The sequence below is a fragment of the Trichophyton benhamiae genome (genome assembly GCF_000151125.1).
Source record: "Trichophyton benhamiae CBS 112371 chromosome Unknown contix01456_5.r1.exp, whole genome shotgun sequence".
NCBI lineage: Eukaryota > Fungi > Ascomycota > Eurotiomycetes > Onygenales > Arthrodermataceae > Trichophyton > Trichophyton benhamiae.
In genome coordinates, this window is record NW_003315080.1 from 330,107 (window position 1) to 351,990 (window position 21,884).

The 21,884-nt window shown below is 47.5% G+C and overlaps 2 protein-coding genes across 2 annotated transcripts; one reads left to right on the forward strand and one right to left on the reverse strand.

Moving 5' to 3' along the window:
- Window positions 1–483: 483 nt before the first annotated feature.
- Window positions 484–1,788, forward strand: ARB_03114 (uncharacterized protein; the record flags this gene model as incomplete). The annotated part of the gene is made up of 2 exons (XM_003010367.1): window positions 484–673; window positions 758–1,788. 2 exons carry the CDS (start codon window positions 484–486, stop codon window positions 1,786–1,788), a joined length of 1,221 nt encoding a protein of 406 aa, XP_003010413.1.
- A 9,681-nt stretch (window positions 1,789–11,469) lies between these two features.
- On the reverse strand, window positions 11,470–13,661 carry ARB_03115 (mucin, putative; the record flags this gene model as incomplete). Its single annotated transcript, XM_003010368.1, has 3 exons — window positions 11,470–12,707; window positions 12,767–13,118; window positions 13,146–13,661. The coding sequence occupies 3 exons, from the start codon at window positions 13,659–13,661 to the stop codon at window positions 11,470–11,472; spliced, it is 2,106 nt and encodes a 701-aa protein (XP_003010414.1).
- Window positions 13,662–21,884: the final 8,223 nt, after the last annotated feature.

Below are 21,884 nucleotides of genomic sequence, written 5' to 3' on the forward strand. Positions count from 1 at the left end.
CATGCTGTGGACCCCCAAGCGACCACGCGAAGATTATCAAGGGACTCCCCCATCGCTGGCAATAGCCGAGCCATACCCCAAGGCAGCTGACAGCTGACGGCATCAACTGAGTCGGCCGCCGGTTGCCTTTGGTGATTATCTCGAGTTACACCGTCGTGCAGCAAGCCAATTCATAGCTGGTCACGGGGTATACCTAATGGACAAGCAGGAGACAAATTTGATGGAGACGAGCAACATGATGGTGATGACTGACGATGCTGATGATTAAGGTGACGGCAAAAGGGCTAGAGGCAGCCTGTCCAGCAATAAGAGGGTCCATTTTGGTTGATATATAAGAACGACTCCGAATGCTACTGCCAGGCATGCCCTCACTCAGTCGCCGCCATCACCAACAACAACAGTCCCGACATCGCACACGCAGGAAGACACAGGGACGTCTGTATACCCCTTCGCCAGAATTTATATACCAGGGACCGGGAATAGATGGCTCCCGTGGCTGAGGAACTTGTTCGGAGAGTGCCTGAGTTTGGGGAGCCGTCTATAGGAGTTGCTATACACTGGGCCGACCCTAAGGACATTCTGTCCGTTCTCTTCATTCTCGGCGGCGATCTGGTAGAACATGCGTTTGCTCAGCTTGTTGGAACTCCAGTTCCACCGGTTGCTTTCTCGTTTGGTAGGCCACTCCAGTTGCCAGAATAGTTATCTTGACTGTTGCTTTCTATAGTCATTATCAGTTGTGGCTAACAGACTTTTGCAGGATGCGTTTCATACGGTTTGAACGCTGTGGTATCAGCTATCGGGAAGAACAGGCTCATGCCCGACACCGATCATCCATGCAAGATCATCAACGGCGAGACAGGAACTTCATTTGACAATACCAGCTGGGTACTTGGACGTTTACTGCGGGATCATGACTACTGGAAACACAAGGACGTCCACAACCATCTCAAGGATAATATTACTCGAAAATGGGATCAGTTGAAACTCGATAGCATAACCACCCATGGTACTTGTGCAAATGTGAGACAACCTAAGAAAGCTGGCCTCTGTGTATCTATATACAAGGCCAAGGAGGAAGGCCTGGGTCGACCTAAAAGAGATAAATTCGATTACAGCGGCATGCTCACCACGCTCCTTCAACTTTTGCTTTCAGCAGTTCCACTCATGAGAGAAGGCGACTGGTCACCGTTTCTGACAACCTTGACTGGCTCTTTACTGTCTATCATATCAGGTTGTCTGCGCCAATGGCGACGGGAGAAGTGGCCATGTTGCGCAAACTCGGAGAAAACAGTGGTTTTGACAAAAGGTGCCGGGTGCCAACATGCTATTGTCATCATAGGAGACGGGCGTGGCTTCGACCTCGAAGAAATGGCTGTGGGTTCGGAGGAGAGAGATTTACCTTGTGACATCTTCACTAGAGTTGCGGTTTTCATCCTTGCTGTATTCTGGGTCCTGCTTGTTATATTTGCGGCTGGTCTCAAAACCAATGCTTGGTATGTTATCACCGCAGGCGGCATGGGAACCATCCAGAATGCGTACGTCGTTGGAGGAAAACGCACCCCAGAGTCCTTTGGCCTTCCCTTGGAGTTCCTCGACGTTATAGGTGAAATTGGCGTTATGGATACGTTGCTCGCTGTGGAAGAGAAATACCCGAACTTGGGCAGCAGTATGATATCTACCTTTTTCCCGGATGGCCAGATGACGGAAGAATACCATCTGAAATGGGAGGCCCTTCGAGCGAGAGCTGCCCTGCAAGGAGGAAAACCACGCCGAAGCCAGACCATCTAATCTAAACCTTTTAACGTGCATTTTCCGCAACGGGAATACGAACATCAATTTCAATTCTTCTCGTCAATTTTCTAACGAGGTGCTACAGGGTTTATCCGGTTATTCTCTTATGTTAGCTGTTTGTTCATGGGATCTGTGAATGGAGCTTATGCTTAGCGGCATCATACTGGAGTCTGAATGTTTACATCAATAGAGTTACGGACTAGAATGAGTAACGAGTAACGAACTTCGCAAGATTAGATACGAATGATAACAATCCTTGACTGAAAAAAAATATTACTGGTCCGGTTCTCAATATCAATATTCCAAGTACGTCCATTGGCTAATTAATCTCAGAAATGCGAGTCAACCAGAAGAATTAATTTCAGCTGCATTGGCTTCATTTCCTGAGATTGATATATACTATCCATGTGAAGTTACAGTTGGTCATTGTAGGGCCGGCAGCTAACGTAAACCACGACGGCGGTATTAAGGCTTACCAGGAACAGTGCGGACTAGCATAATGAAGTTCCACAAGAGTTCCATGACGGTTCCAGAAGAAGGGTGTTTGGGAGGGAGGTAAGGAGATATTTCCCGGTTTCAAAAGCTTGAATAGGAGTGCGTGTATCTAGATATAGGAAATTGCGAATAGTTATTATCTAATGAGTATGGATATGGTTTCATGTACAAGCAGCACAAAGGGCTGAGGAATGATGGCAGATGATCGACGAGGGTCAGTACGAAAGAGTAAACATGTAAGACATCGCCGGTCAAGCTTGAACAGCTGCTCCTCGTATATGTAAGTATATTTATTCATGAGTAGAGAGAGAGAAAAAATATCCTATCATATTTGCTTTTGGGAGCACAATGGTGGCCACCCCCAAAGTATGGAAGCCGGATCCCTGTGTCCGACAGTACCCCCGACTTCCTGAAACTGCTCACTCACATCTGACCCTCTATGTATTGATCAACATGAGGTGAAGGTGGGGAGATGCCATGAACCGCAGGACATATTCATCATTTTCCTTTCTCCCTCCCCCATAATCTCCTTTCCTATGTTGACCACGAACCAACCATTTTTCACAGTGGTCGTAATAAGGCCTTTCTTTCTCGCAGTCCTCATGGACATGCCGACACAGTGACATCTCTAATTATGGCTGAAATGATTAGTTACAAGTTCACGCCTCAGCCGCAGCAAATTCCTCATCAATTTCCAGGCTTAAATGCCTGCTCCTGGTCCTGATATAACGATCTTCTTCCCCGCTGCCGAGGGCGAGGGGTTTTGAGAATTAGCCCCTGGGTATATCATGTTTTTTCGAGCTTTTCTAGTGAAAGAGGGACACGAGAATGCATCAGTCTTGGTGTGGCAGTTGTATATGTCAAACAGCCTGCCTCTTCAGCGTGGTCACTGGCAGGTCGAGCATCAGAACCAAGGCTGTTTAATGCTTGTCGGTTCCATGCAGGACCTTCAACTCGAATAATGATGCACGGAACCCATCATCTTCTTCCCAACGGCAACATCATCCTTTGCCCTCATAACTTTTTATGAAGAACCGATAAGCTTGTCGTCATATCCATGGTAACCTAGTATGTACCTTGGGAGTAAAAGAGGCATTAAGACATGCAGACTGGCCTTCACATGCGAAGAGCCTTGGCCTGCTCTTAACCCCGTCCCACGTTAGTTATATCAGCGCAGTTATTATCAACGTCCTGCAGGCACGCCTATTATTAGCTCGTCGTCCGTTTTCTCGTAGTGTGTATGGATATTGGGTAAAAGATTAGAGTAAACAGCGCTGTGGATGGTTTAAAAAAGGCCTCCAAACTCAAAAAATAGAGTTTTCTTGAGATGATATTATATAATATAAGGTCCGTGCGTGGCCATATTAGGACTAGCGTGACGCCGGCGTTTCATGGTAAGACGCTAATCCCGTATAGGAAATAGTCGTGCCTCCGGACGCGGATAAATCCGATCCGCAGCCAATCATAACGCCTCGATGAATTTAGCGCGCTCAAACTCCAACTTCAAATCAAACGAAACAACCACCATCACACTCTTTGGCATCGCGATCTTGATGCAAAGGTACTAGCAACCTAGCCTGCTGCTACTCGAGAACTATACATGGGTATCCCTTCACACTCATGGGATGGATGACATGCCGCACACCCCGACAAGACCCGCATCCAAGATGCAGACACAGAAAAACTGGATATCAAACGCCCCGAGCGCTTCTCGGCCAGCCTAGAGTTGGTACCCCCAGGCGCCACACCCTCACTATGTCTCTCTGTGTACTCCGTTTCTTGTCTGGTTCATATCTCTCCCGTGTATATTCAACGATCTTCTCTTGGCCGACACACTCAGCACTCCGGCTATCTCATACGCACCTTATGTTACCTCCGTCCTTCCTATTCAGACCATGGCTATAACATCAACGTTCCTGAGGATCCAGATGGCGTTCGGGGATGCCGTCCATGGCCAGGTTCTAGGATTTGAAATCTTAGTGCCTTTCATCTTTAGAAAGCCATTCCTAGTCGGCCCCTCTCTAATCTATCATCCACCCATACAACACATATACATTTCTTTCACCACACGTCATGGTTACCCCCACTAACCGCGGAAACCCAGAGCAATAACCTAAAACACACCCTCCTGAGTCAAGTCTGGACTTGATTATTACTGATGTGGTCCTTTTTACCACCCTAGGCAATGTTTTCTTACTCTTGATACCATACAAATACACCCGACCGTGGCCTGATCGGAAGGCTTCAGGGCTCAGCTTCCTCGGAGATTGTCCACCCGCTATACACCTCGAGATTCCATTCAGAACCAGAACAAGGTTCTAATCTCTTCATTCTAAGTCTAGACAGATTCTTACGTCTATACGTGCTCACTGACTGTAGATAATCCTTCCCATATATTGGATACGTTTTAATTCCAATCCGCCCGGAAGTTTTTCTTTGTTAAAATTATATTACCACCCGCCAAGCCGGGTTCAATTGGCTGGACTACCTTATTCCTGATGCATGATTTCGCCTTTCGGCCATTTAGCATTCATCCTTCGGACAGCGAGGAATGGCAGACGCCTTAAAGCGGGACACCAACCTGCATGGCATACCGGGACATTTTGATGATAGCCGCTGCGAGACCATCCCCCCGTACCATATCGACATCGTAACTTTCTCCCCTTGGGAAGTGTATACGCATGGGAGCCCCCAGTTCCTCCCGTTGACTTGAACTGTTAACTTTTCTTTCTTTGCGATAAATTCCAGCTTTGAATGAAGAGCTTACGACATACTTACATATGCAGATCTACCACGTTGACGGAAGGCCCTCCTGACGATTTCTCCATCACTTAGCGTCTCTCCACTTGCGGGATTATCACTTTCAGTTAGGGCCAAGCTCTATCCAAGCTTCTATTCTGTTTCTCAATTCTCCTTGCTTCCTCTCGCTAAAGGGTCGCATCAAATTTTAAAACAAATACGGACAGCACCAAGCATGTCCAAATAGGGTCAATTTTGATTTTCCCAGGATCTCCAACATCCTGGCTCAGATCGCCGAGAGGGTAGAACGTGATGAATCAACTAAGTTCTTCCCTTCAATCTAAAAAAGGAGCTTATCTCGGAACAGCTCAGTTTCGTGCTTCAATCATATACTTGTTCACATATATACCCTTCGTTTTATTGTATGTTTCAAGCGATGATATATTAGGCGCTTCAACTCTTCCATTATTACTGTCGCCATGATCCCCTCACACTTCCACTCTTTTTATCTAGATCCTTCACTTCCCATTTTTCTCGCTTTTCTATATCATTGACAACCCTCGTTACCCGTCTATCTATATACCATAACTCTTCCCCTGGTGGCCCAGTTAAATTTGAAAGTTAAACCACACATCCAACCAAAATACCCGCTGTTTTTGCCGGACGTTCCATGACGCGCACTGGTTCATTCTCATCAGATTAAGCTATAATATCAAGTCCTTTCCGCTGACCTTTCTATCTCGACAAGTCCCGTCCGCCACCTTCCTTCCGGTCAACTACTGAGCAGTTCCAGCTATCATTCACTTTATCAACAATCCTTGATTCAACGAGACCCTGTTTCCACTGATATCTAAACCAAGAAATCAACCCGTTCCACTGGTGGTTGGTCTCTTCAACATGTGCAACTTTTTCAAGAACTTCTACGTTTACAGCTCGTGCCGGGACCCAGGGAACCATTTCTTCCGCATCTCCACCGATGGCTCAGGCGACCTCAGATGTCCCGGGAGCCCTCACGAGCGGTTTATAGTGGTTGTTGGCCAATGTCGGATCTGCAAACGTTGAAAACGAACATTCGACGAACCTCTTTTTATGGCCAGTTGTGCATTGCAGCCATTCTGGACGATATCCGATTTTTTGGTCAAAAGCCACCGTTGTTGCTTTCTATAGTAATTCTTCCTTCTTCCCGGTCAGTTGCCAGTCTACTTCGCATACCCAGTTCCAAGGCTAACCCCAAAGTCCAGAAACCCTCTTGTTACGACTATGGATTATTTAGCATGAAGAATTGCAGGCAGTTCTACACTATCTTCCCTTATGAACGCCATGGTCAGCTCTTCTTTGACGCTGTAATGCCTGGGCTATGCGGAACAGTTTCGTTACGAGATACCATTTGCCTCCTCTTTTTTCTTTACGTTTCCTTTTTCGTTTGCGTGCTACCTGCTTCTGTATTTCTATTGATTTAAGGCATTGATGAGGGAGTGTGATTCACAAAAGCTCAACGTATCCTGTCTCACTCTAAAAAAATCTCATTGGCGCACAAGGGGTACGGTCGATGCAACACAAGGCATTCACTGTAAATATCAGTGTATCAGAGCGCGCGACATGCTGTTGTCACCCATACACATCCATTCTCTGCTACCAGACTATGCTGTTTCAAGTCAAGCTTAACCAACTGGCGGAACTAGAGTTCGTGCAAACCCATACCCTTGCCGGACCTATGGCGATTAGACGGAGTGTGAAGGCCCATGGAGCTAAACGGTAGACAGGTCACATCACATCCAAAGCCGTTAAAGCAGGGCTATGTTTATAAAGAACTAAAACACCGTATACTAGTCGAGTTTGTTGCAGGAACTGAGGTCATACACCTAGATATGTTTTCCCTGGTGTCTATGAGCCGTGTTACGGGCTCGTCAGTACAGTCTTTCGCAGAGGCGTGGATGGTGAAGCATATATTTACTAAAAATAAGTATGGCAACGTACGATTAGAATGAGTCTATTTGACACAACGCCTGTTTCAGAGAGAGAAAACCCGAGAACTGTATCGGCAAGAGCTCTCCCTTTCTAACAAGAATTAGAATACTTATAACTACGGAGTACCTGACCAAAAGTCCCAAGTTCAAACAGCTTCTTTGGTTGAAGCTTGCTGATCTCCTTTTAGTCGTCTTGAGCAACACCCATACATACCCCATGAAAAGGACTTCTAGTGACACAGTCCCGGTATGCAATGGCTAAAGGTACATTGCATGTTATATACAAAGAAATTATAGGTCTCTGAGTTAACCAGATAAGGAGGCCTTTCTCCTGCATAAAAGTGACGCCGTTGATTGGAAGAAAAGTGAGGCTCAAAACGAATTTGAGATGACAAGAAAGCACTATTATTTAAAGATCTACTAGGTGAGGACTACTGTAACCACTACCACTGGAGGTTTCGGGCTGTTTCATAATATGTATTGCATCTGGATTATGCAGTTGATTAACGCAGCTGTGCTTTTTCAGGTACCGACCGGTCAACAGCTAGTTAACCGATTACACCCCCCAACTACCGCCTAACTAGCTAGTTATTTCCCGTAAGTCATATCAAAATGAGAGCCGGCCAACTAACTAGTTAACTAGTTGCTTCAGCCGTAACTGATAACTACTGGCCACTAACTGATCACGTAGTTAACACCTTGTTTCTTTGAAATACAAATGTACGAAAAGCATAGGGCAGCTACTCCATCTCCATCCTCTGGACTCTGGACTGGCAGAGTTGATATCTAACTTATAGAAGCGACTCGCCAAGAGCTGCAAAATAAGACCCATCGTTCTTCACATTTCTGCAACGGCTCTAACTAAATTACAGTTCTCTTTGGACGCAAAACATCCCTGTCTCGACAACGTGTTTTGCAGGGCCTGGTGACACATGTTCGCTGCCCTCCTGAGTCGAACTCAGCCGTCACCCAGGAAGGGCAGCTTATTGCAACGTCGAATGCCCAGGAGGATAGCTAGTTAGTTATCCTCAGCGCAAAATGACCTGACGGTGAGACCGTTTCCTTGCTGCCGTGTTTGCCTGGTACCATGGGTTGGCTAGCGACGGTAAAGAACATATTTGAGTAACCAGCCAAAAGGAATATAAGATATTAGTTAACTAAAACTGAAGAAAAAGAAAAGATGAAGAGAAAAGCAAAAAGAAACAGGCCCGAGATGACTGCATTTAGCTCCGAGGCTTGGTGATTTCGTGAGAGCAAGAATCAAAACCAGAGGAGCAGTTAAGGTTGTCTCCTTGGTTCTCGAAGAGTCAGACAGCTAACTAGAACTCCTAGTAGGAAGGTGTACTGAAACCATGAAGGTGGAGTTGGATTCCAACGGGGATGGACCCCAGGCTCTTTTCTTTTCTTGGAGTAAGATCGCAACTAGTTTATGTCTGTCATTTTCGATCCTGATTCAGCCCAGATTTAACGACGCGGCCAGGGGCAGCGCGGTAAATCTTCTCCAGCCCAGGATAGGGGTCTGCGAAGCCCGGTTTTGGCGAGGGCAGACACTGATGCTTGTGAGCAGGCTGAATTGAAAGTTGGCTTTGCGCTGAGTGGCGGTGTCTGAATGCCTCTGAACACTTGTACAGGACCATCATAGGATTGTTATTAGTTTTAACACCGTGTTCCATAGGATAATCCTGTTTTCGTGCCCTCATTGAGTCGGCTTCCTCATTTCCTTGCCGGATGTCTTCATCTGAGGGTGCTAGGTCAGCCAGCATAGTACCCAGGCATGGAGTTGACTGTGTGTTCAATTATCCCAAGACTTCCCGCGCTCCCCGCCGGGATTGGGGACGAATACGGACGCAAGGCACCTGTGCACATCGGTAGCACGAGTAGGATGGGGAAATCACGTACTATAGGCAAAGTGAATGAATGCACAGAAACATGGAGCGTCCCTTGTACTTAGCTCAAGAGATATTATACCTGTCGTCTTATTGGAAATCTCAGTAATGTAATCTCTAGGCCGGGGTTGGCTATCTCATTGGATGTACAGGAGTGAAAGAGGCGCGGGAAAGGAAAGAGGGTCTATGGCCTCGAGAAGAGGCTGATGCTCAGCAAGGTACCACATCCTCGCGCTCAGGGAAGGAAATCGAACGGGCATGACGAGGGTGGTCGGGCCTTCCGGGTTAAGTATAACATACGATATAGGTACAAACGTTGAATAGATGTATACGAGTGGTCTTGTACTCCGTACCTTTGCGTGGACACGTATCAATTCTGGGCATACCTCCGATGGCGAGGTGAGAACTGGTTACGATTTCCATTCCAGGGGCCGGGGTATCTAGGGATGACGCCCTCGGAATGTAGGTAGGCATGCATCATCACTTTTTATATCATCCAAGCAGGTTCATTCAATGCCCTAGATTTCCGACCGTTCGTGGGGTAGTGGGGTAGCGGTCTTCAAACATATTCTGCGTCATGACCCTTGCCGAGGGGTATCAAACGAACAGTGATCGTCTTGCCATCAATGGTATTTCATATAAAGACACGGTGGTGCAAGGCGTTGTTGACTCTCGACATATGGGACCTAGAACCAATGTTCTCTTTATTCCTATGCGTAGGTCTCATACGGCATGCCACTTTTACTTTCACTCGAAAGCCAGGCTGCGACTTCTGCCTGAGCACCAATCTATTAGTTATTTCCGGTGGAATCATCCCGGCTAACCCTCCCTAGACATCCTAGTCATATAAGTAGTCATCTATACATACCACAGGAACGTGGGGTTGACGGACCTGGGTAAATGGCCTGAGCTGCCATTACGGGTGATATTGCCGAGTCAATGTGCACAGATCGATCATGACTTGCGGATGTTTTCCTCTTGTTTGTATTTTTTGTCGAGGACTTGTCCGCTGATACCATGGGAGGCTCGTTTCATTCTAAAATATTTGTCGGTCCCAGATGCCCTTATTACTGCGGAGGGGGAGCAGTACCCCTTTTTCAACCAACTTCACATTGATATGCAAGATGGGTTACTTCCGCACCTCATGACCTCAGATAATACCAAGCTTTATGTTCAACTTTTCATAAGCAGGTAGAGGCATCGTTCCCATATTTGGCCATCGAAAGCTATTCGATCACAGAGAATATGAGCCTTCTCGGGTATTTAGTAGACGAAGACGAGGAGCGTCAAGTCATTTCTTAACAGGAGAATTGGAAAATTTGAAACAATGCTGGTGACTATGTCTGTGTTTGCATGGCACACAGCTCGCTGCACATGCATATGAAGCTACTCTTCTCCATTTCGCTCGATATCCTCAGCTTTTATTGACCAGTGCTATCTCTGATTGCACCAAGGTTCATCCTATCGCTGGATTTGAGGATAAGACTGTAGCGCAAGGTCGCGCGTTTGCTTGGTTTGACTTGATTTCTTGCAGTGTCTAGCCGTTAAGTGACGGTCCCCCATCGGATTTAGCCTGTCAGGTAAGTCTAAAATGGTAGAGTCTTGGGGCGCTAGAAGTTGCTTGATGTTTGGGCAAAGTGTTCGTACCAACCTTGCAGTAATCGGGGTGTTATAATTTGGACCAGTAGTTATGGTGCTAGATGACTGGTTAGTCAATATTAAACGTTAGCAGCGGCAGGAGTTATAGCTATAATCCCGAGACAGCTTGCTATATGCAAGCACTTAATAGCAGAATATGCTTATAATTGTGCGACACCCACTGTCACCAGATATTCTCACTGTGATAAGGCTGTTCGTTTTTTAGGCGAAGAGGTTAAGAAATTCCCGGATTTCGCCGCGTAACTCGCTCCCAAGGCTCCCCGCAGTTCAGCGTGGGGGGGGGGGGGGGGGGGGATGGAGCCAACTACACGTATTCATATTGGATCATCCGGGTCATGGAGTATGATGTAGTAAATGTTTTATTCGTATCGATTGGTATCTGTAAGTGGACTATCAAAAAGCCCCGTGATTCACCATAGCCTCCCAAAACACGTGGCAAATATTCATGAAAATTGGTATCCTTGGAAGAGCCACCACCAAAAAAGGGGGGTTATAAGAAACAACAGGAAAAAATATGCCTGAACCAAATGCCTTGATAGAAAATTCAAAATGTCACTGTGATAGCATAAAGTTAAAAATATAAGAAAAAAAAAAAAAAAAAAAAAAAAAAAAAAACTAGGGCTCAGCCAGCTGTAGAAATCAACTTCAAAGATATGTACCTCCCAAAAATTCGCAATGCTGAATAATCGTGTAACAAATAAACATAAAAATAATACCAGATATGATGTATGATGGCTTTTAGCCATTCTGGTCCCCTGTCTAATAGTACTGTGAACACCGGTGCAATGCAGGAAAAAAAAAAAAAGGGACAAAAAAAGAAGAGGGAACATGCCGCAAAAGATGCAGAATGAGGAAAATGAGGGAATCCAAAGATGAAAAGGCCAATGACAGAAGAAGCACAAAAGGCATGGCCTGCATATCTGGGGAGTGAATTAACTTTGGTGGTATTGTGTTGTGTGTGTGGTTGGTTGAACTTGAGAGAAATACTGTTCTCCCCATATGTTAGGCTGGGAATATGGTAAAACACCAGTTCGGTCAACTCGGTGTTCTGAACTTCTTTTGCCTAGTGGCTGGTATCGCATTAGATCAACCGACAACTGCCGGGGTTGAAGAAGAGAGCCAGCCGGAGGAGGGTATAGAAGAGTATTGACTGAACGAACTGGGCGGTAGGGGGAGTTGCGGTCCAAAAGGATAGAAGAAGGCGAAAGGTGAGTTGGAGTGCGAACTGAATATGCAGGAACAGCGGGTGAAATGGTGGCTGAAGGTGCTGTTGCTGGGAATGAGGTTGAGCCAGGACGCCTTGAAGAGTCAGGGAAACCACCGGCAGCACTCTGTTGCAGGTTTGTGACTGGCAATGGTGCTAGGGATGGCTGTGAAACAGGAGGCTGACTCCAACGAGTCGGAGTGCTGTTGACTGGGAAAACCGTGGGCCGAGGCGCAGTAGAAATAGGCTGGGTGCCGGTAAGCGGCGCTAAAGAGGTTGGTGGATTTGTGGAGCTCATAGGGTACCCCGGTTGAGGCCTTGTAAGCTGCGGTGCCATGTTAGACGGCATAGAAACGATACTCGTTGGTAACTGAGGCTGAGCAGGAGGTGCAGTAGAGGGCAACTGAGAAGCCGTATAGAGCTGTGACGGGGCTTGAGTCGATGGTCTAACCCAAGTCGTATTCGCAGTTGCTGGTCTCTTGGCCGGATTATCGTTGGCCTGGTCATCCCAACTGCGTTTTCTGTGGGCACTCAACGGTTCCACAGGTATTGTCGAATGTGATGCGGGATCGTCATAGCCGAGGGATGCATTATTTGACTGAGGGATGCTTAACGACAAGCGAGCCTGGGAGGTGTTAACGGCCTGTGACGAAGTAGGATAAATCTGGCTTGTGGTATGCTGTGAGGTTCGATAGTTATCCATGGAGGGGGTTAATGGGCTGTGAACTGGTGAAGCACGAGCAGATTTGTTGGCAGAGTAAACGTCCAGTGAAAGCCTCGAAGCCTTTTCGAAATAGCTTGAGAATACTGATAGTTTCGCCAGCCATTGGTTCCATTCTTCCTTGGTAACGAACAAATTATATCGGACATTGCTGAGGAACTCAACTTCCATCACATGTATCTCCTGGACTGATATACCAGAAACTTCCGCCCAGGTCTTGTTGGTGTAGGTGTTATCATCAAGAACTAGAGCACGAGTTAGCGAGCTCAGCTAATACATATAACGATGCAACTCCAATGCTTACACTTGTTCCCCATCATCAGGGCTATAGTCATTAGCCTGAACTCACTCCCCCGTTTCCCTCGTACTGCGGGATTGAATTTTTTGAGGCGGTAGATGAACAGTAGTGCTAAAAGAATAACATTCTTGCTCACTTGTGTAGTGGTCAGTACCGTAGTAACCCATTTCTTGAAACCCGGGCTTGGTGCAAACTCCAGCTCCAGCGGTGAGGTTGGCGTATACGAAGAAGAGCTGTCTTCGATCTGCTTCAATTTCGAGGCCTTTGCAAACCAGAACAGACAAGCCACCTGCAGGATTTCATTCAGGTCAGTATTCGTCAGGTAGAGAGATTCCACATATATACATGTGTTATAGTACTGATGGGTATAGACCTGTTAGCGTACCTGAGCAGCAAATTCGGCCAGATTGCCCGCGTTCCCATTGGGGGAAGAGCCAAGCTGCGGGCTGGATACGCTGGAAGCCGTGGACTTGACAGGAGAGTTCGACGAGGTCTCCTGGTTGATGTTGGAATGCTGGCTAATCAGTGGCACTGGCTGCCGCTGCGCTGGCCTGGTCTGCTGTGCGGTGCTGTCTTCCCTCCAGGTGTTATTGCTGCAGCTGTTGGTGTTGTGGTTAAAGGCGGTGACGTCTTTTCTCCCGTCCACTCCTATTTGAACGTCACTCCTCTGATGCGAGTAGCCTCCATAGTGATGCGGCAACGACGACGCAACAGCAACCCCCACTCTCGTCATATCTGAAGCTATTCGTGAGCTCGATGATTGTCTGGCAGGGTCCCCCTGAAGCCTAGAGAGCTCGGCTCTATCTATCAGCAGCGGTTTGGAGGTCGACGACGATAAGGACGAGGCCCCGAATGGGAGCGGGAGGAAATGGTTCGGCGGTATTTCGAGGACGGCAGGCATGAGTGAGTGATGTAGAGGAGACGACAGGTATAGGTAGGTAGGTATAGAGAAGTATTGGGGGTGACGGTGAATTCCCTGGGTGACTGCGGTGATTATCACTAGATCATGCTGCTGACCGTTGCACTAGGAGAGTGAAGCAACAATGCTTCACTGACATGAAGATGAAGGAAAGAGAACAAGAAGAATGAGAAGAATAAGAAAGAAAAGAGAAAGATAAGTCCATGTCCTCAAGGGCAAGCATCGCAGGACATGACGAAGACGAAGGCAAAAGGAATAGAAGCCGCCCTCAGTGGAGCAACAGCAGGAGGACGCCAGGACAGGATAACGGGCACAAGAAGAAGCTCTCGGCAAGAACAGCGAGGTTCTGGACGGACGGTTCAATCAATCAATCCATCTCAAGGAGACGAGACGAACCGTGGCGGGGATTGGAGATAGCCAGCCAAGCGGGACGACCAGCCCGTGGATATGAGGATGAGAAGTCACTAAAACATGTCCGGCAGCAGACACGAGAAAGGAGTCAAAAAGAAAGGGGCAAGTCATAGACGAGCATCACCGATCAAGCAAGCAACATCGATACATCTACCACAGCCCGAGGCATAAAAACAGCCCCAGGTCAAGCAAAGCGGCGCGCAAATGAGACGCAAATGAAAGGGGATGGATTGGACGCAGTCTGAGGGTCACATCCATCCATCCATCCCATCCACACACATCCATGATCCACTGACCTCGTTCTTTGGAAGCACTAACTCTGGGCCACCGGATTGCCATTCAGCCATCCAGTTAGTTAATTTTGCACAAAAAGAAAGTGTGAAAAAAAAAAAAAAAAAAAAAAAAAAGCACAGGAGCCGGATGAGAAAATAATAATGATGGCGATGGGGGATAAGATGCAAGTCTCCAGTACGCAAAGTTATTTTTTATTATTTGCCCTTGGGCGAAGTTTGGCCCGGAAACAAAAAAGAAACCTCTCAGGCGGCTGATCGTTATTTTTACTTTTTGTTGCTTGCTGGCATCTTCTACAACTCTGGCAGAGACACAGAAAGATGGATAGGCGGAGGCAAGCCCTGGTTGATGGGACGCACTCTGGATACTGGGCGTCGACTGTTGGGATGCAGGAGTCAAGGGAAAACCAGGGGCTTGCTGGTTCTTGAGAAAACACTAAAAAGCATGAAAGCCAACGATAGAAAGAGACAAGAAGACAAAAAGCAAAGGCCGTGTAAGTATACATCGCTATAGGATGGAGTACGCTTATGCTTTTACCTTTGTGCTTCCAGGCATGTCCGTCTCTTCCTTTCCCCATACTTTTTACGATGCATACTTACAAAATCTGCGTGTTCAAGAGTCTTCCATCTGTTGACAAGGGCTCAAGGCTCAAGGGCTTTGGCATGTCGGTCAGAGGCCGCCCTAAACGGAATCTCAAGAGACCAGCTAGCTCGTATCACACTCCCCGAGATCCCTCATGATCTTGCTGTTCATCAACCTGGATGAAGCCAGGAAGGCGTCTTGCATCTCTGTTGCATCACTCGTATGTAGGCTGGTCGTGACGATGTTATTACCATCACCTTACTTGATCACAGTAACGGAACGGACAGAACGCCCATACTACGGTTTTGGGGCAAATAGTCTTGTCTCATTCTTTGATATCGGTACACTGGCCGGCTAGCGATAGTTATACGGTCAGCTTTGATATCAGAGAAGCTAGTTAGCCCAGAGAAAACTAACGAGCTCCTCTACCCACACTTTCTCTTGCCCATCCACGAAACTCACACCCTGCTGAACCGACTGTTCGACGTTAAGAATGGTGATGCTGGGAGAAGCGATTGACTTGTGGATGTCCTGTGTTTCACCATACTCGTCTTTTGCTTCGCATGAAGGGGATGGAGTCAGGATGAGACGATACAACGACACGAACAAGATAGCGAATTAAAAAGTGGTGACACGGCAAAGACATGAAAAGAAAGGCTGATCTGGGCGACTTTTTACGGAGTACGAGCCACCACGACACAAGCAGGTGAGGATCTCCTGGCACCCCAGCCCTTCTGTTCGTTGCTCGTTCCTCCACCGACCATCGTCTTTCGCAGCCGGCATGTCCTTTTAACTCCCTGCGAAACCCCATCGCTGGGGTGTTTAACTGAATCCGCTACTCCGTCCGTATACATGCTTCGATGTAAACGGGTAGTCCTTCTTCTGCAGCATACGTGTATGACGTGACCTCTTTTTTACGCTGGGGATACGAATCAATCTCAGGCGACAAGGCAAGGCCCCAGTCCGCTCAGTTGGCGTAATTAATGAGATACACCTGCCGGTGTACCCCTCTCCCATCCGGCTGAGAATTTTGGACTATCTTTGGGACGATATATTGATTATTTTGAGGATAAAGGGTGAGAGGTTACGGAGTACTAATTATAATCTCAGCAGAACACATGTGGCCCTTTTCCTTCAAGCACCAAAGGCAAACCACGTCAACGGGACGGCACAGGAAGAAGCAAGAGAAAATAAAACACATTGCTCTTCCTGGTACAGCGGTTTTATCCAGGCCTGCTCTAATCTGCAAGCATATATCACTTTTTTTTTTTTTTTTTTTTTTTTTTTTTTTTTTTTTTTTTTTTAACAGGACCATTCTACCATTATTATTTTTACGGCAGTCCGCCCCCCACGGCGTCATGTTTGCCTCTTTCGCTTGGGTACGTATGCCGTACGAAATGTGACGAAGAGCAGGAGCGCGAAGGCAGACCCTGAGGTAAGACAGCAAACCTAAGACCTCCGCTCGCTGTCGCTCGCCTAGATCCTGGAGGCTGGAGCTGGCTTAGTCTCCTGCATCGTCTTTCTTCGGTTTGGGGGGGATGAGATGTGCGCAAAAAAGGAGGCTGTAACAAAACCGCGTCCAGTCTTTGAGCGCTAGTTGGCCGCCGTCGCCCATCGCCTGTTACCCCCATAATTAATATTCGTTAACTAACCAGCCTCCAAATGACTGATTTCTCGTACGGAGTAAAAGAAAACATGAAACCTCATTCGAAAGCCGTCAAACCAGTGTAGACAGGAACGGTGGAAGTGATTTGGGCCTCCAATAAGGTGCTTCTCGTCCCATGTTTGAGGAGAGCCGGCGGAGTGATCAGCTTTCCTTCGTCCCTGCTCACAACCAGAGCCTTCAGGCCAGTCAGACACGCCGAGCCTTATGGTCATGCCGCTGGAGTGTTGGACTTTATCCTTGTCATAGCAGGATTTGCTCGCTAGGTGGACCGCCCATGCTCATAGTCCGAAGAATGTGTGTATACGGAGTTTACACTAAGGGGACAAACAAGCCAACGGAAGCAACCAGCAGTGTCGAGGTTTATGTAAATTTTTGGCCAAAATGCTTAGCATGGAGCGTCGATAAGACACCGAGCAACGACACTAAAACTGCTTATCCTGGCTGGCTCTCATACAGAGTATATGTTCCAAAGTCATTCATCCATATGCGTCATGAATGCGTATCCGCTTGCTCCTCCTGTGCCACCATTCATACTGCAACCGGCTTCGACATTTGAGCCAACAAGTACAAAAACAACAGGAGTAAAAAAAGAAAGAGAGGGCGAGATGAAAAAGAAACAACGAGAAAGGGAAGAAATGAAGCGTCTGGCCCAAGACCAAAAGTGATCGAATTATTTGGTCAGCATCGTGTGTCTGTGGTAAATCCCATCTTTTGCCGCGATCTCAAGCCTCGCCAGTCCGTCATTCGCCCGCCAACAAGGTAACGAACGAAACGATACTTTGCTTAGACCTCTCGACGGCGTCTTACCAAAACTCAGCCTAGGTCGACCCTCCCTGACGACGCAAGCACCAGGAGTCAGACCTCGGGGAAGGGGACTGGAAAAGGCGAAGGATCCAATCGCCAACGGTGACCACAGGAAAAGCCAAAAGAAAAAACTCCACCTCTCTCCTGGCCAGTTGCGTTTGCTGAACCAGATACTTCACAACACCAGGAATCGAGCTCATCATTCTTGACCTCCATGAATGTTAGTTGTTCCATATTATTCAGTATTATTTGTTCTCCGCCACCGGTAGCTGCTTAGCATCATGGTCTAGGATCTCCTTTTTTTTTTTTTTAGTTGGACACGATCTTGTGCCAGTAACCCCCCCTAACCGGCGCTTTGGGATAATTCTCAGGGTGGATGTACAATCCATTGGAAACGACGGAGCGCTGAGAACAAATACGCTGGGTCCGTCACGTTGACTATACTGGATGCGCGGGATTAAAAGGCAAGGTACTGCATTTGGATGGAATCTCCGACTTTGCGTCAACTTGGAACATCGTTCGGAAGGACAGGGAAAGCCAAAGAAAGCCAAACGATTACGCCAGTCCAGTTATGTACGGGGGTCCGTAACTTTCGCTGCATCCCTCAACTATGGCCATACTATGTTATGGGTCTGAATACGCCTGCTGTACGGAGTATGGTGACTAACACTAACGGTTGGTGTCCATGGACAGAGTCCGCCCCAGGCTGGCTGTCTATTGGTTGGACTTTCCTTCGAGATCTGAGATCTCGACAGGCGAGGCGGAGATGGGCCACAAAAATATCTACCAGCTTCCCAACTGATAACTGCGAGCCAAAGGTGGGACAAGAAGCTCAACCTCTGCTGATGGCTGCAGCCAAGCCCACAGCGGGTTCTCCAGCAGAAAAGCGATGTCCGCTTCACCCCCTTTCACCCTGTGATTTTTGGCTTACTTGACAAATACTTAGGCAGTGGAAATGGAGGAGGTACCTTGCAAAGACAGGCTGATTTCACCCTCCTTTTTGATCGACAACAACAGGCAGACTTTCGAACACCAAGTCTCCCTTTCAACACAACTGTGTTCGGCGATCCTCGGGCCAAATTAGGTGGGCTAAAACAAATCAAGAGAATGATACTACATTTCACTTGACTTGGGGAGTATCTGTGGGCATCACGGCACGATAGCATCCTTGCTCGGGGATCAATGTCCCAAGAGAGGACGAAGTCACACCGCCCCTACTCTAAGCATCTCCGGATAGATATCGATGAAGCACCTGCGCATTTTAAAGCAGAGAATGGACCATTTGGCTACAGTACTCCGTACTCTGGCTGAACCTCTTGGAGCAGAGAAGTTCTTGTGCTAGATAAACCGGACCCCTGATCTCTCGCAAAAACCTCGGACATCAAGCTCGACGAGCAATATTCTTACCTCGGAGATATTGACGGAGGATTTTCTCGAGTCTCTTCAAAAAAAAAAAAAAAAACCAAAAAAGAAACCACTAACACCATAAAAGAAATCGCTATCCGCGACAACATGCACTCCGTCCCATCCGGGCTTGCAGCTATGATAGTCCCGCTAGAAGAGGAAATGCCGAACGACAGGTAGCTGGGTTAATGAGATGCATCCAGTGCTTTTTTGGCTTGTGCATTCTTTGATCCTTGGGAACCAATCGTAACACTGAACAAGCGGCTCGAAAGGCGCAAAAATGAGAGCTTAAGTGGTCAAAGATATTGTTCAATATATCACCCTCAGACCTTGTCCCATATCACAAGAATAATGCAGCAGCTTAATAAACGGCATGCTTGATACGCGCATAACTAGACAGCTTTTTATATGGGCCCTGACTTGACAACATCCTCATCTACGATCGCTGGACGCCACCCTGAAATAACTACTACTAGTTAGCTAGTTGCAACCTGAAATTTCTTTTACCTCTGCAGGGGAAAGGCGGGATCACACGGGTGAGAAGAACCAAGTTGGAATCATATGGTAAAGAATGATGGTATTTCATTTGATGATGTGCGTTGCGTGCTCATCCCACCTTGAAAGGCTTTTGCAGATGTGGTTTGATTTGTATGACTTCTCCTTGCCGTCCTGCAGCGCACCTGTAAGGTGTTGTGTACTCCGTACAGAGCTCCAACAACCGGACCATGGGTCAAGTGGCCATGCAAGTTAGAAAGGCGCTGCCTCTTCGCAATCCGCATGCATGAGACCTTGATCTCGACCCTCACCTGCTGCTTGACTCCCATTTATGCTTCTGTATGAAGGTTTTGGGAAGCTACTTATGTAGCGCTTTTTCACGTGTTTGGTATCTGTGAGATTTCGTATGTGGTTGCGTGGAGTTCCTATCTATGGAGAACTCAAGGCTTTCTACTCCATCTGCTGGGTTGAAATATATAACTACTGATATGTACTTATACACTATAGGAAAGCCGGGCTTTAACATATCAATAGCAAGGAGTGCTAATTATGCAAGGAACACAACGGTCTTGGGCTGGTGATGGTGCCGTTTCGCATCACCTTTTGCCCTCTCCTTTCCCGCTCCCGATACTCCGTGTAAAACGCTGCCGGGTGCTTCGTTCTCTGGGCCAGCCTTCCAGGCAGAATCCCGCGGAAACTCATTTCGTCATCATTCGCCTAGCAAGGTACCGACCTGGGCTTCCGTGGTATCCGATGAAATGCACGTAACAATCATCAGCCATCGTCGCCGGATGGCTACTGAAACGGAGCACTTCAAGGCCGAACAAAGGATGCAGTCATACTCTGCAGGCCAGGGTGAACAACAGCAGCCCATATCAAGTCAGTCCAGAGCTTGTGGTGCTTCCAAGGCTGGCCGGGGTTCGCCGTCCTCCTGGTTGGTTCTCCAATAACCTGTAATAACAATAATGATATAATAAGTAAGTATAATAAAAGAGAGGCCTGGGAAGCAACCCAGCCTTGGAGGGGCCTGCATGTTCCGTTTGCCGTCCTCTGCTGGCGAGGCAATGGAGTACATGCCTGGACACACCAGATCTAGCCACTTGGCTTGCCTTGCCTTGCCATCCAGCACTTTAGCCCCCTTGACTCTCGCCTATCCATGGATCGCACGCAGAAACCAGAAACTCGCCATCAAAGTCTCGTTCAGGGGTAGAAAGACGCGGCAAATGCAGCTATCACGTGATTGTTATTTCCCCCATCTCTTGGAAGCAATTCTTTTTATTTCATATCTTTGGATAGAGCTTCAAAAGTGTACGGAGTACTCTGTAGGCAAAGGGGGGGGGAGAGAGAAAGGAAACAAGGGCGAGAGCTGATGATGCTGAGTGCAGAAAGACAGACAGCAGCGGGCTTTTCGGCCTGTCGTGCATGAGAAACACCAACAACAGCGGAGCGAGGAGCAGAGTAAAAGTTTCTGAACTCACATTTCTCCCACTGCATCCTGGCCCATGAAAGATGGAGACATAATGGCCGCTTGAGGCATGGGTGACTGGGATCAGGGGGCATTCCTGATGCTTCGTATGCTGACTTCAGTGACTAGTGTTATGCTTACTTACATGAAATACCTTGGATGCTCGCCAATCACAGTGAGATGCCTGCTGGGCCTTCTGTCAAGCTGGGCCAGCAAGCACTCAAACAACATTCTCCGGTCTTGACAAGGAATATTCGAGCTAACTTTCGGCGTAGACTGAGTTACCCAGCTCAGCTGTCTAAGATAAATGGCTGTCAACATGTCTCACACGCACTATCAGCACGCTGTGGGCTTCGCCGCTGGAAAACAGTGCTCGGGCCTAAGTCCGCCATCTTGGGGTCTTCAAACAATAATAGCTCGAATTACGTCACAGGCGAGGTTAACTACTCTTGATATACTCAATATGTCAGGTGTTGAAGTACAGATGGACTTTGTTTTGAGCCTGGAGTCAGCTTGAAGACAGGGGGATCCAGCTTGTCCCGCCGAAACCCGCAGAGTGGTGATGAGAACTATCACCCAGAGAGAAAAAAGAAGTATATATGTCACGCCCCTTGGATCATCAGCCATGTCGAGGTGGCGCAGAGTGCCATTGCTAACTTGTTAAGCAGAAAGAAAGGCCGTGAAGGTACTCCGTGCCTATGAAAGACTTCTCAGATCAAGCGCCACAAGCACGACCAGGACCAATTTATCTCGAACAGTGTGGTCTCTTGATTTTTGAAATTTTCTCGGTCAACCCTGGACTCAACGCCTGTTCTTTGCCACGGATCCTAGACGCTTCTATAATTGGTCATGGATGTACCATAGTGGGCGCCTTTAACGGAGTAATGTCGATACCTATTTATATGGGCTTGACCAAGACATGTTAATCATCTCAGCTTTGGATCTGCAAACTGCATATCAAGAATAGCTGACCGGATGAGATACCGAAAACTTCCGTCCCGTCCATTTCTCGATCTGTATATGCAACGCAGCACAGCTCGAACAAGGCCAGAACTCATAGCGAATCAGCAGGAAATAACCGGGGGGA